Raw genomic sequence first — 15,237 nt, 5'->3', positions numbered from 1 at the left:
TTATAGCCCTTTCCTTGGCTTGTTTTTCTCTGCGTGGGTCTTGCAACCCCGCGTGGGCGAAATTCCACATTCACGTGCGTATGTCCGTATGCGTACATAAATGCACATAAATTCTCGTTCCATAGACAAGATGCAATGGAAATATTTTCTTTGAATATAAGTTTGCCTTATAGAATTTTCGTTATCAAAGAATCCGAAAGATAAGATAAGATCTCTGGTTTAGGAAATATCATATTTCCTGACCAGTAGACGCGTTTTTCAACCATATTTTGGTGAACATTTTCCTTTTATCGTTGAAAATAAAATACTTGTTCTAATAGTTAACTTATTATTTTGAACATAACGTTTTATGATGCTTATTTCTTACTGTATTGATAAAAAATAAACAAATTACGTTAAGAATAAAAATTCAGAATTGTACAATTTCATAGGAAGTTGGCTATTAAGACAAACAATGTACTAAAGATTCATAACTGAAACATTTATAGTATTTATACTAAAGAAATTCAACAGTAAGCGTTCAAAACTGAACAATTTTTAGTTTTTTTTTTACTTATAATGGAAGACTAAGAATGGCAACTGGATAAGGACCAAATGAGGTTGATACTTTGTTCCATTTAAAATAAGTTATTCGAGGGTCCAACTTAAAATGGTCCTTATCGTCCTTGTCCAGTTCTCATTCTCATCTATTCAATTGTATAATGTCAAACATTATAAGATTTAGATATAGTACGATTTGAAGCCTTAGAAATAGAAAAGTTTAAATTCAGAAGTATTTATAACAGAAACATTAAAAAGTGAATAAACTATTAAAAATAAGAATTAACAAGAGTTTAAATTTGAAATCAAACTCCTTGAAATGTGGCAACCTAACAAAAATTTCTTTTAATTCATAATTATTATTTTATAAATGCTTGTGCTTATTTCAATATTTTTTATTTCAAAAGCCTTCAATTTTTAATTGTTCAATTTTAAATGTTTGACACTTAAAAATTGCTTAACTAGAAGGATTTAAATATCATACTGTGTAATTTTTTCGTGTTGAATATTTTCATTTCATAATGGTTTTAATATTAGGTCTTTCAATTTTAAATTGGACAATTTTAAATGATTTTAATATGAAAACAAAGCTTGTTCAGTGGTTCATTCTACAATTATTCTGTTCTGAACAATTTGAAATTGTTTAATCTATGAAGTTTTAATCTGAAATTAGTCAAATTATCGATATTATGCTTTCAAGACGATTCATCACTATTTTAAGTTTAAACTGTCAAATTTAAATATTTAGATTGGGAGTTTGGATCCCAACGCTTTCAATTATAAATCATCCAATTTTAGACACTTAAAAATTATAAAAATTATAAAGGCTTGTAGTAGGAAATGCTGAACGCCTCCAAATTACAATTATTTATCTTAGAACGCTTGAAACTTTAAAATGCTTAATAATTAAACTTTGACATATCAAATTTTGGAATTATTAGATTTGAAAAGTATTTCAATTTAAAACTTTTTCTGAGTTTCGATTTTCTTCCCATTCAAAATGATTTAATTTTTAACTTTAAAAACTTAAAATTCCTAATGTTTAGATTAGATGGATAAAAATCGTTTTTTAATATTCTACAATTTTCAATTGTTAATTACTCAATTCCAAGCGCCTTTAATTTTAATTTGAACAATTTTACATGAACCAAATTTTTAATTTCTGAATTATTAATATTTTCTGAATTGCTCAAAAACTAGGTATACAAAATTTAATAGCTAGAAGTCAAGTGAAGGGAAAGTAGCTAAGGAATTTAACAAATCTGAGAAGAGAGTACTTGAAGTATCTACACATTTATGACTTTCAATCACTTTCGACCAATTGACCTCAAGATTCTCAAACTAAAAACGGACTTTTCAGGAAATGCGATTTTCGTGTTTCCTTTACCTCTGAAGAGGCCAAAGAGAGAGTGCTGCTCGGTGTTCCAGGCCAACTTCTGGACAGTGAACGACCTCTTTTTTTTCTCATGGTGACACGAGGTCTCCTTCCAGCATGCTTCAACATTTTATTTCACTTTCCACTTTTCACTCTTTTTTTCACTGATTTCGATATTTTTGAGTCATATCCTATCACTTCCCCACAACACTTCATCCTTATCATTTATTTTTTTACAACACTTTCCTAAACTTCACCAAGTTTCACTTTCACTTTTTAGTAATATTATAATCCATCTTTGGTTCATGTCTTCTCTGCATCTAAAATTGATTCAAAATTGATTTGATTTTTTTTTTAGTTTCATTCGTATGTCCAGAAAGTTGAGTTCAATAGCCTCTATGAGTCGTTGCCAAAAAGGCATTTAAAAATTATTTCTACAAAAAATTACAAAAAAATTGATAAAAACATTTTTTTTCAATAGTGCTGTTAATCAATAATTCGAAGGACAAGTCATAAAAGTTTGAAAAATTTTCAAAGCATTTTTAAAACCCGTGACTCTAGAATTTAAAAAAATATTAACTATGACACAACAAACTTGTATTCACATTCCGGTCATAGAATATTATTTTATACTTTTTTCTCACTTATTTACAAATATATATATATATCAATTGATGTTTGGATGGTTATCGTGACTCGAAAATTCGCAATATGTTGAAGAAGACCCTGCTGTTGTGCATGAAAAATCGTTTTTTTTTTGTTTAAAAAAAACTCACAAGCGCTTTGATTTTCATGAAAACCATCGATTCCTTTCATTTTTGTTATCAATTAACGAAAAATATTTTTATTTTAGAAACTATTAAAAATTGCTCTACATATTTGAAATTGAGAGTTATAGTTTAATTTGTTGAAATATTAAAATGGAGAATACGCCGAGAACGAGATCGCTCGCCTACGAGTTCCCAGGGTTCACTACTGGTGCATTCGTGAACGTGGAGTGAGACGGGAACTCAAGGAACCGGTCACGTGACACGCCCGCCCGCCCGTACGGCTCACACGTGTTAACATGGCGCGTTAAATAACTCGAACTGGTATCATCTATCCTCACAAAACAGAAGGTGGAAACTGGCTGAAGCAATCCAATCAAATTTCAGTCTCATTTATCACACTAGTAATAACTCCCAAAAAATCTTTGAAATTGGTTTGTTGACTCTCAAACTTGATGAAGTTCAAGAATTTTAATTATATTTTTAATAATATAAGATCTGGTCAAACTGTTCTTTTTTATCTTTCGTTTTTAAATTCCACACGCTTCTCATGTTATAAAATGTTCGAGTTTCAGTTATTCAAAAATAATAGTGTTTCTTTTTGACATGCTTTGTCATATTAAACATTTTTTATGTCTCAGTTCTGAAAAAAATCAAATTTGCCGATATTTAATTTAAATTTAAACACCTCTATCATCGATTTTTCCAAGTTTGAAGCTTTCGTTTTGATAAAAAAATAACTTGGATGAAAAAATACGATTAGGTTTCGATAAAACGAAGGGGAAGTTTTTTCGCTAAACGGGCATTTTTCATCTTTCCGCGGTGATAGAAAACACAATTTTCAGCTAACAAAAGGTTGGATTTACTTTTCACTCAAAAATTTGTCAGCTGTCATTAGCGAATCCGCTTCACATGAATGCGTATGCGCACATGTGCTTAAGCGCAAATTGACAGTTCAGCCCTTAACAAAAAGGAAAAATTGAAAAATGAGACGAAACAAAAATCCGTTCGTCCGGATTTTAAAATTTTTTAATTTTTTGAGCCAATAATCCCAATTTCGAAAATTTGTAGGTTAGGCTCTTATGGCATGCTAACCTTTAATTTGAAACTGAGAACAGAAGACGTTCAAAGTTAGGTGTTATTTAATTAATTATTGCAGTGCATTTAGGCCTAAACTATTTTTTATGCTGCACAGTTTTTTAGCATTTGCAGTTAAAAATTATTTTATAATGTATATAATTATTGCAACCAATTTGCTTTTTTTGTTGTAATTTGAATCGTTGAATTCGAATTATATGAATTTAAATCCTTAATAACCTTTAATAAAATAAATTTTAATGCTGCACGGTTTAAATTAAATTTCTGAACAAATTTAAACTTTACAAATTTATTTATTCATTTTATTCATTTAGAACATTTATTTATTCATGCCATATATTTCATTTATTTCGACAATAGAAAATGAATTTTAGATATAGGTTTAAAACGTTTTTTTTAATTCGAAAGTCAAATCAATATTGTTGGGTATGTACGAATGCATAAAATCTTGTGGAATAAGAAAAATCCTAAAAATGTAAAAATGATAAAAAACAGGAATATTTTTTCTTTCCTTTTACGACCCTAATCTACTTGAATTCCGAAGCGCATTTGGAGACCACTCGAGCGTCTTTGCACTTGTTTTTCCTGAAATGGCGCCAATGGGGTCCTGGCGCGACTTTAAGAAGAAACTAAAATAATAAAATAAAGATACACGTCTCTGGGCCTGTTTGGACCAGTTTGGACAACCACCAGTGGTATGGGGGTACGAGGGGGTTGAGGAGGTATTTTTACTATCGTCGTCCTCGAATGAACCTAACCGGCGCATTTCTTCCTTCCAAATCTTCATTATAATTGCAGATCCATTCAATTTCCTCCCTGACCTTTAAAGTTTAAACTTATTTTTATCACACTTTATTCTTTCAGCATAATTTTTGGAAAATAGGAATTGTTATCAGTATCTCTGCAAACCTGAGTCCTGATCAATCTTAACTTTCCCTCAGCCTCCAAGCCTCAAAAGACCAAACACCCTAATATAAGCCATAAGGTCCTAATGGCCTAATCGCCCTAAATGCCTAATCCCTCCTTCTTGAAGCCCCGGATAATAAAAATAGCACTTGAAACAAAATACAAGAATGAGGGATAATTATTTTACAGTTTGCTTACAGTTGCTTAAGAACTACTCAAATTTTATTTTTATTGCTAAAACTTTTCCAACAATTTAATAGGGGCAATTTATTCCTGCGAAAACTTCTTCCATGACTATAGGATTTATTTAGCTAAATAAATTTATTTATGGTAAAAATAAATTCAGTAACATAAGAAATATAAGTTCTAAATTCTCCTATGGGAGATTTTCTGTGCTCCTGACACTGAATTCTGAATTGGCTCGACAAATAGATTACAGAAGACAGAATAGAGAATGAAGATTGCTTCCTTCCGCGTTGTTTCACATCGTTGCGAATTGAATTTATCGTATTCGTTTATTGTTGCAACAACAATGGGACTCTGGAGCTCTCGGTACTTTTTTAGATAATCTCATTCAAGTATCCACTTTCAAATAAAGAGTAAATACCAACACATTCACTTTTATTCACACCCTCGTAGCTTATGTTACAGGACCCAAACGAACCGGAACTCGACCTGTCCTATAAAACTGACCCTACTTCCGCCATTAAAAATAAACGCGTCTTCGATCCACAAATTAAAACAAGCTAATTGCCGCATTTTCGAAGTTTAAGGAGAAAAAAAAATCTCCCCCTACATGGAAAACTTCACCCCAATTTCAGTATTTAGGAGTTTTAGTATTTGAAAATTAATTACATTGTCATTTAGGAAATAAAAAAAGGAAATTAAAAAATTGTCATTAGTATTGATCTAAACTAATTTCTATTCATACATGTTAAATAAAAACGTTTTTTTAAATATTATTCTTTTTGAGGGACTTGTGCAATATTCAAATTCCATTAAATTGTGAGAAAAGTAAAAAAGGTTCAAATTTGAAAATAACTAAAAATAAAAACCCTCATATTTTTTAGCTTGCCAACACTGAATACTTATTTCAAAATTTATAAAAAAAATTGTTCCAATTTTAAAAATGATGTAAGAGTTTTTTAAAAAGAAAAGCGTCCTCTTTAAATTTCCAACTTGTGGAAGTCCTAAAGTTTAAGTTAATACTAATTCACTTAAATAAATAATATATTTTAAGATAAAAATGGAATAAAGTTCAGTGATTTATTGAGTGAAAAAAAAACTTTTAATTTGAGGTTTCTACAGCACTAAACCTTGAGATTTAATCACTGCACAATTATGTATATCATTCACGTTCGATTCCACTCACAACTCGCAACTCGCATTCCTTGCAAAGTATCCAAAATTGAAAACGCCGGAAATCGCAGCGGCAATTAACTTCCGTCCGTCAACGATCAACGAAAAGCCGGGCGAAAAGCGACTGAAGCCTACCGGTCGACCGGTTTCAATCGAGAGTGCTCAATAAGGTTGCTATCATTTTCACGGATTTCAATTTTTTACCATTTAGTTACCGTAATACGTAATTGGCATTTTAATTAAAAAGATTTTAATTTGAAATAAAAATAGCTTAATTCGTCAAAAAAGGACAAATTTAAACACATTTTCATTAATACAAGTACCCCTTTTTGGTTAAACGCATGTGCTCTTTTTGATTTTGCAAGAAAAAAATTTATGATTGAAATAATTTATATGAAAAAATGGACTTGCGAATTTGTCTGGAATCAAATCCTAGCTAAGAAGTACACAAAGTAGCTTGCGGAGTGTTAGGGATATCATTTAGAAGTTAAAAAACGGCAGGAGTTGCAATACAATGTTTAATAACAAAAGTTTTCTTTAAAGAATGCACATTTTTTTAAACGAGACAATTAATGATGTAACATTTGAGGAACAAATTCTAATGCGAAGCACGAAATACGTGATGAGAATGTATTCTTTAAAGCCGAAGGAGCTTTAACAAAGAAGAATTCACTATATCACCAAATTACTGTTGTCGATGCTTTGACCTTCAGTTTTAAAAAGTTTGTGTACAAGTGTGGGGAATAAATAACGCTTAGAAACGTTTAGAATTTTTTTATCGTGAAATAACCTACTTATTTGGAAATTTTGCTAACAAAATTCATGGTGGCATATTCATGTTTTCGACAACAATATACATACGAGATCTCTTGGCTTTAAATTTTTAGGGAATGAAAATAAATTTTGTGCTAATAAATAAACTTGTTTTCGCAAGAAACAATCACAGAAAAAAATCAGGCAAACAAAACTGAATCGGAACAATTAAAACAAGCATAAGAAAGACGAACTTGATTTCAATTTTTCCCACACGAGTTCAATTTATTATGACTCAGAAATCGTGAGTAAGATCCAGAGCTCGAGAATTTCAAGTGTAGTAGTAAAAGATAGTAAAGTGCGCTCGCACTAACACATAAATAAAATTCACACATCAGATGTGACCGCGAGGCATGAATGGAGTTACTTGCAGTCAGTCCTTCACCCACGACTCAACGACTCATGTCGCAACCAACGTAGATTCTCGCATTGTATATTTATTTTTATATGATTGTGTGTGTATGAATATGTTATTAGTACTATACGTACGATGTGATGCAAAAGGGTTCGTCGTTCAAGGCCTCATGCCCCAGTAAGCAGAGGGGAAAAACTCACTCGAGTCCCAGGGAAAAAGGAATCGAGGTTCTTCTCCACACCTTTTTCTTCAGAAAACGGTGCAAAAGAACCCTGGGAAAAGCTAGAGTCGAGTTTACGAAGCGGAAGCGACACAAAAAAAGTCTCAATATTGACAAGCGACTTATAGAGATTGTGTAATCCTATTACTGAATGTTATCCTATTCTCTGAGCGAGTATCGAATTAAATTTATCGAAAAATTAATTATTTCTTTAATTGTTTTACTCAAGGGTCATTTATATTAATTTATTATCAGAACTTTATGATATCTTTCCTCATTTTCATCTTTTTTTAATCTTTAAAATGAAAAAGTAAAAAAAAAACGTGCCATAATTTCAGAGTTAGCTGATTGGACTGTTAGCTGAGGCTCCTTTATTTCCTCTTCCCTTCTTCATTATTTTCTTTTCTATTATATTTTGAATAAATATAGGGTCTCTCGGAGCATAAGGGCGTAAGTACCAAATTTTGTGAATGCGTTTTATGGGCTTATACTAATTGTTTTTGCCTAAAAAATGTCTCTATAACGAATGATGATCCAATTCGATTTAGAAGTGGGTTTTCTTTTGTTAAAAAAATAAAATGCAATGAAGTTCGACAGTTTTTTGCGTTTCCTGTAAAATTCGAGTTTTGGCACTTACGCCATTATACTCCGGGATCCTTCAAATATATTTTCATGTGATATTTTTTTTTCGACTTACATGTCGTAAAAATGTTTTAAACTTTAATTTTTTTAACTAGCTGAAAATTCACTTATATAATTCTAATAGAATCTTAATATATATTCTGAAGTTGTCAGGCAGAGTGCCAAACAAAAATTTCAAAGCTTTTTTCTACACGGGCATTTCCTCAAATAATTTATTTAAATAAATTTGTCACATAAACCAAGTCTCATGCATTCTTAAATACCACGCACAAAATGTATGGATAAAGCTTTTCGGTGAAATTGTCTCATTACTACTTTTGATAAACATCACGTCCCAACCAAATTTGATCGAATTTTGACAAAAAGACCTTTTGCATACATTTTGTGCTGAGTCCCTTGAGTCATAGTTGAATAATTTAATACTATTAGTTATCAAAAATGAAAGCTTTTAATGCATTTAAATCAACAAAATAATTTTGAAAAAAATGTGATAACTTTTCATACTGATATTGTGGAAATAATTCAAATTGTAGTTTAAGGGCATGTGATACTTACAGTTTCCCCGGCTTTTTTCCACAAAAATGAAAATTTTTAAAAACTGAATTCGAAAATGCTATAGAATATCAAAACGGACGTCCCCGGACTCTTTTTTGAGGGACAATAACGAAAAAATTTATTGTGCTAAATACAAATTTTATGCAAATGCATTATTTTGAGGTTACGTCGTTTTTCATCTCTGCCTTTCCGATAATCTGGAAATTATTTATGAAATAAACTTTTTTGATTGCCTGCAAACAAGGTTAGTTCCGGGAGATTAGTTACTATGTTTATTTCTAAGTCCAAAGTTTTCGGCCAAAAATATTGTGTAGTTTGGAAGTAACGCTCGGGAGAATTGTAACACATATAACCTCGAAATATACACGCACGTTGTTAGCAATATCAAAAATTTGTTGATAAAAAAACACAAAAAAAAGTGTGTGGGAACGTCCGTTAGAATTTTCGCTATCATTTCCCAGATTTTGAAGGAAAAATATTTCTTATCCTAGGAAAAAAGCCGGGGGAATCTTAACACTGAAAAAATCGATACTATTTCCTAAGTGCTCCGCAAATTAATCACATTTTGGCTAAATTAAAACTTTTTTTAATTAACCTACAAAAAAAGTGCGTGGGGACGTCCGTTAGCATGTTCGCTATCATTTCCCAAATTTAAAAAAAAAATATTTATTATTCTAGAAAAAAAGCCGGGGGAACCTATAACTGGTAAAATCTTCAATTTTCTAAGTATCACATGCCCTCAAGTCTCTCCCTGAGTAGGCGGGAATTTACAAGTCTGCATTTTTGTCAACTAGCATCGCACATTATTCACGCAAAATTGCAGTTCATATATCCCTTGAAATATTTTGGAGGTATGAATCTCTATAAATGAAAAACGTGACTGGGTGGAGAGTTCAGGACTTTGAAAATTAAATTCCTTTTCGTGGTCCGACATTATTGCCTTGGCGAGAGTTTATTTTAAGGTCCCTCTTTTCAGACTTTCTGTCTTCTTCTAAATTCATCTTTTTTTCAAGATGCCTGTTCATATTGCACACGCACGTTGCGCGCGAATGTCACCAAGGAATTTCAAAATAAAAAATGTTACACTTGCTCTTTAGTTTGTAGCAAACATGTCGTACTAGTTCAATTTTCTTATTGCCATTCAGTATTTTGAAACTTCAATTTTATTGGAAAAATACTTTTTGACAGAAAATATTGATCACAGTTTTCAATTAAGTTGATACAAATGACATCGATTTTTTGAATAATAAAAATAACTCATTCGGTATACATAGTTGCTTCCGCGAGTCTCGTTATTCGTACCAAAATTTTGGTACACGGTAGCCAAGGGTTAGAATATAAAGATGAATAATATTTCCTGAAGGATCCATCGAAAACATCAGTTTCCCGGATTCTAGATCAACTTCCGGACGTGACAGCATAATATTCAGTTTGGATTGTAAGAAAATGATCATTTCTTTTTCAAAGAAGAAAGCTATTTTGAAAATCTCAATATAGAATTTTGGAAACTCTAACTAATAATAAAATTTCTATTTTAGTTTCAAAGGGGGTACGTTTTCATAGTAATATTTCAACTGATAATCGATACATCCTTATTAGCGTGTTTTTTTCGGTAAGTGATGCCCTTGATTATTTCTAGTTTCTCTGATCAGATAAGAAGTTTTGTAAACAGAAAGTTCATCGCCCACACAGGAACCGTCCCTTTAGTTAGGAAACCGATACGGGAGCTTTGAACTTTTGCGTATTTCGGTTTGATATTGTACTAAATAAACTAAGGAAAATGTTCCAGTAAATAAAGCAGTATCCAGGAACTTTTGATGGGAATCTATTTTGAGATTTCAGCATTGGAATTAAATAAAAATAAAAAAAGGCACGTTTTGTAAGAGCTTCTATTTTTTTTTTAATATACAATTAATTGAGAGAATTAACATTTTATTGGATAATACAAACTGAGAGTCTAAAATATAAATAGATTGGGATAAGATATATATTGCAATCAGAAATATTTAAAGTCTTCCGAACTAGCAATCCGTTGTAGCACTAGTAGCGCCCTCTCAGAGCCTATTTAGACGAAATTGTCCATAATTATATTTCTAAAGCGGATGAAAACGAAAATAACTCTGAGAGAAATAAAATGACTTTGTTATTATCATAAGGAGAAACCAGATGTTTTGAGTGTTTGTAAAAGAAATAAGAAAAAGAAGAGTCGATAGTCTCATTGGCTGGTAGAAACATACACCTTGTGAAGGATCTGACAGGAGCAGATGACAACAAACAATGTCGTCTGCAGGTCTTGTGAAACTTTCAGCATTAAGGGCATGTGATACAGCTAAATACCTATATTACCGACCTCACTTTATCAGTTCACTGAATCTTTTTTTGAATCTAAGAACTATTTTTGTAAATAAAATATCGAGCTGAAACTTTGGAAAATGTATTAGAGTACAATAAAGTACGTTTAGGTACTGCATTTTGGTAGGAACTTCACTGAAATATATTTTATCTTTTTTCTGAACCTCGGCATTTTTTTAACGTTCCAACTTTTTTTATACATAAAATATCGGTCTCAAACTTTGAGAAATGCAAGAGCCGAAAGAAGACTACGTTTACGTACAAATTTTAATCATAAAAGATGTAAAAAAAATATATTTCAACTATCAATTCCATCGGCATTAGCCGGTAACGTTGTACATGAAAATACGAACCCTGGCGGCCACTAGACGAGGCTCTGGAGGATTCGTATTTTCGTGTCCAACGTTACCGGCTGATGCCGATGGAATTGATAGTTGAAAAATTTTTTTTACATCTTTTATTATTAAGCTTTGTACTTAAACGTAGTTTTCTTTCGGCTCTTGCATTTTTCAAATTTTGAGACCGATATTTTATGTATAAAAAAAGTTCGAACGTTCAAAAAATGTCCAGGTTCAGAAAAAAGATGAAATAATTTTCAGTGAAGTTCCTACCAAAATGCAGTACCTAAACGTACTTTATTTTACTCTAATACATTTTCCAAAGTTTCAGCTTTATATTTTATTTACAAAAAAAGTTCTTAGGTTCAAAAAAACATTCAGTGAACTGAAAAAGTGAGGTCGGTAATATAGGTATTTAGCTGTGTCACATGCCCTTAAAAAGATAATTCCCTCAGAAACAGTATCGAACATGCTAGCAACGTCTAAGGTTGGATCTATAATGTTATACTGTTGAATTTTGAGAGGTTTAAATTTATAAGAGATCAAGTTTTAGAAATGTTCAGAAAAAAAAGATTGATAAAGCTTTCGACTTTTGTATATTTACATCCAACTAGACGGCGCTGCGTTTTTCCCTTCGCATGTCTTTTGTTTTAATTTTTGAATTTGACAGTTAATCAATAGACTAACAATTTTACCATCAGGCTGGGTCGACTCCCATGGGCGCGTGCATGGACTTAGGAAACACAGGACTAGACTAGACATGCCATCCTAACTTGGGCGAGCGGGGTTGAATCCACGGGAGGGGGGAGAACTCCATGAGTGGGGACAGCCACCATCTTACGATGTGCCATTTGATTATGCGCCCGAGCATTTTTGCCGGCAAACTGTGCATGAAAATATGAACATGTGGGCGCTGCCTAGTTTGTCGCGGGACATCAAAAGGTGGCGGACCTCCCCCCTCATTGCATTACCCCCACAATGGCATGTCTAGTCCCTTGTTTCCTATGTCCATGGGCGCGTGTGATCACATATACTTTTGTAGTTATGCACCTCCTTGTAGTGTAGGGGCATAAGTGGATGTAATATTTTCTTAAAATATCTTGGCGACGCCATTCTAGTGTTCGTTGAGGTTATGTTTTTTTCAGCAAACTTCGAATTTTGCTAAGTTCAAAAAAGTTGTATCTGGCCTTATGAAGTGAAATCAGTGAAATCAGGACATTGAAAAATAAACAAAGTTAAAGTAAATTGAAATGTTTGTGCTGTGCCAGGATGTCACTTATTTCACTTCTCTATTATAATGCGAATAAATAAAATGTTGAAAAAAGGTTACATTTCATGTGTTATGTAATTCTTCATTTATTGGAGAATTATAGCTAAATTGTACAAATTTATGCCGAAAAATGGTACAGGAAACAGTATTTACACATTTTTTCGTCTTAAATTTGTATAATTTTAAATTAATTCGTTTATTTTCTCTAATTTTAATTCATGCAACACATTAAAATAATATACGTATTTACGTGCAGGAACACATGGATACTCTTTAGTTTGCCACTTCCTTGTAGATTGCGCTAGTGTCGCTATAAGTGGTCAAACGCGTCCATGGGAGTCGACCCAGCTTGTTTACCATGAAACCCCGATCGATTACAAGTTACAAACAGAAGTTTTACATATTAGATTGTCCATCAACGCTTTTAGAATAATCTCATAACTTTCATATAGATGGGCAAATTGGTTTGGAGTGGATTAAAGCCAAGTGATCGTAATGTACAGTTCATCCAATGTCACTTGCAAATTTTGCTAAAAGTTTAAAATAAATACCACTTTAAACTTCAAAATATTATAATAATTATTCTAATAATTATGTATGTGCTTTTTTTTGTTTATCTTGAATTCTTATGATTTGATTTACTTTTTAAATTAATTTAAAAATAATATTATTATTATTAATATCATCTCAGAGATCCGAAATACCGCTATGAGGCGCCACCAACTACTATATCGTTCATCATTTTTAAAGCACTGAGTGACCAGAGCACGAAGCAATAATAAGGAGATCTAATTCCGTTTGGCCACTTGGCAAAAGAAACATTTTTGTAAGTGGTATGCACATTACAGAAAGATCTTAAATTTTCGTGCGCAGATGCGCAGTTGTCCTCTTCATATACATGGAAAAGTGTGCGAGTGAGAAAGTTTGTCAACTTGACGTAAGTTAGAGAGGTTATGTTCGTTTGTTTTGATGCAGATGTCAAATTTTTTTCAATTGTAAGTTACAATTATTTAAATTATTAAATTGTCTATTTGTCTGGTTAAGTGAATGTCTTCAGCGTTACGATTTGTAAAGTTAAAAGAGTGCACTATAAAAGTGGTAAGTTTGCAGACTATAATGAAATTGTTTGATCATGAAATCTTAAAATTGTAGTACATTATTATTTTTGAAATCGTGCGTTTGAATGAAGAATACTGATTTTTTCTAACACTTCCAAACATTTTTATCGTAAAAAAAACGGTATGATTAATATTACAATCAATCTAGTTGCCTAAGATTGCGTCAATTTGACAAACTTTCTCACTTGCACACTTTTCCATGTATAGGAAGAGGACAGCTGCGCACAAAAATGTAACGTTTTCCTGTAATGTGCCTACCACTTACGGTAATGTTTCTATTGCCAGCTTCAAAGGCCTCCCACTGACAGTTGGGTCTCCTTATTATTGCTTCGTGGACCATATAGTCCAGACGCCATACCCAGTCCTGTCGGATCTTATATGTCGCCAAAATATTTTGAGTGATTCGTATGCAGAATGATCACCTGATTCCGAATCGGTGTGGTACGTCTTTGGCAGATTGTGCGTTCTCGAGATATTCGCAATTAATAAATTTTTTAATTACTCACGATTAATGATTTTCCATTAAACTTATTTCGATTTTTTTTTGCACTTTATTAGCTCATTACAGGACGAATAAAAAACTTTGAAACATATTTGCCCTCCGATAAATATTTATTGCACAATAGCAACTAATAGGCGAAAAAGTTGGAAAAAAATTCTATCTGCCATATCTTCAAAAATATGATCTAAAAGAGAAATATTTTTTAATTAATGAAAATAACAGTTAAAATACATACTTTTTATAATAAAAAATATTTCTCTAAAGTTAATACTTTCCTGGCCAAATTAAGTTTTATTGGGTGAAATTGTGCGGTGTGATAATAAATAGTAATTTTTAGTAAATCAAATTCATGTTAGAGACAATATTTTTGCTCAAATATATTGTTGCTGTTCCCAGACACAAAGTTCCTGTGAAATTATGGTGAAATTGTTTAAATTTAAGCAACGACGCATGAATAATCAATTACGGGGTTTCAAATACTAACAACTTTTCTACAAAAAGTTATAAATGTTTGAAATTTAGCACGATAATTCTCTAAAGTACCACTAAAACAATGATGTTAAGAAAAAATTGTTTATACAAAAATTGTAACCTGTAGAACAATCTAAACTCCAATTATTTATCTACAGTTCTATATGCAGTGGAAACTTTGCACGAAGCTTAAACAATCTTAAATATTATTTAAAATTCAGTCATAGAATTTAAATTTCATAATTTTTATTCATTTAGTATTTAGTATTCGGCACTGTGAAACTATTTTGCTGTTATAAGAAATTAATTTATTCTACAAAAATAATTTTCTTTTATTTCCTTGAAAAACTAGAATCAGAATAAAATTAAATGAGGGTGAAAATTATTTTCAGTTTTTAATATTTTACAGAAAACTTAGGATGAAGTTTCCTTTTGGAGCTAGAAAACGTTTCAGAAAAAAAATAATAATAAAGTAATGGGAGACTTACTTCGAAATTAGATATTTCTTCGAATCATTGAGATATTTAACTATTTTTTCTTCTATTTAGGAATGTCT

General features: G+C 31.6%; 1 protein-coding gene across 18 annotated transcripts in view; it reads right to left on the bottom strand.

The window, feature by feature from the left end:
- Positions 1 to 15,237, bottom strand: part of LOC117181817 (rap guanine nucleotide exchange factor 6-like) — a 493,078-nt gene that overhangs the window by 32,676 nt on the left and 445,165 nt on the right. The window contains exon 1 of one of the 18 annotated variants that reach the window (XM_033374798.1): positions 1,928 to 2,219. The exons of the other annotated variants lie outside the window; for them this stretch is intronic. Within the exon in view, the coding sequence (XP_033230689.1) occupies positions 1,928 to 2,044 (117 nt within the window). The 5' untranslated portion in view covers positions 2,045 to 2,219. Of the gene's footprint in view, positions 1 to 1,927; positions 2,220 to 15,237 lie in introns of those variants that run through there. 18 annotated transcript variants of the gene reach the window in all.

The sequence above is a fragment of the Belonocnema kinseyi genome, chromosome 10 (genome assembly GCF_010883055.1).
Source record: "Belonocnema kinseyi isolate 2016_QV_RU_SX_M_011 chromosome 10, B_treatae_v1, whole genome shotgun sequence".
Taxonomy (NCBI): Eukaryota; Metazoa; Arthropoda; class Insecta; order Hymenoptera; family Cynipidae; genus Belonocnema; species Belonocnema kinseyi.
This window is presented reverse-complemented; position numbering and strand designations above follow the sequence as displayed.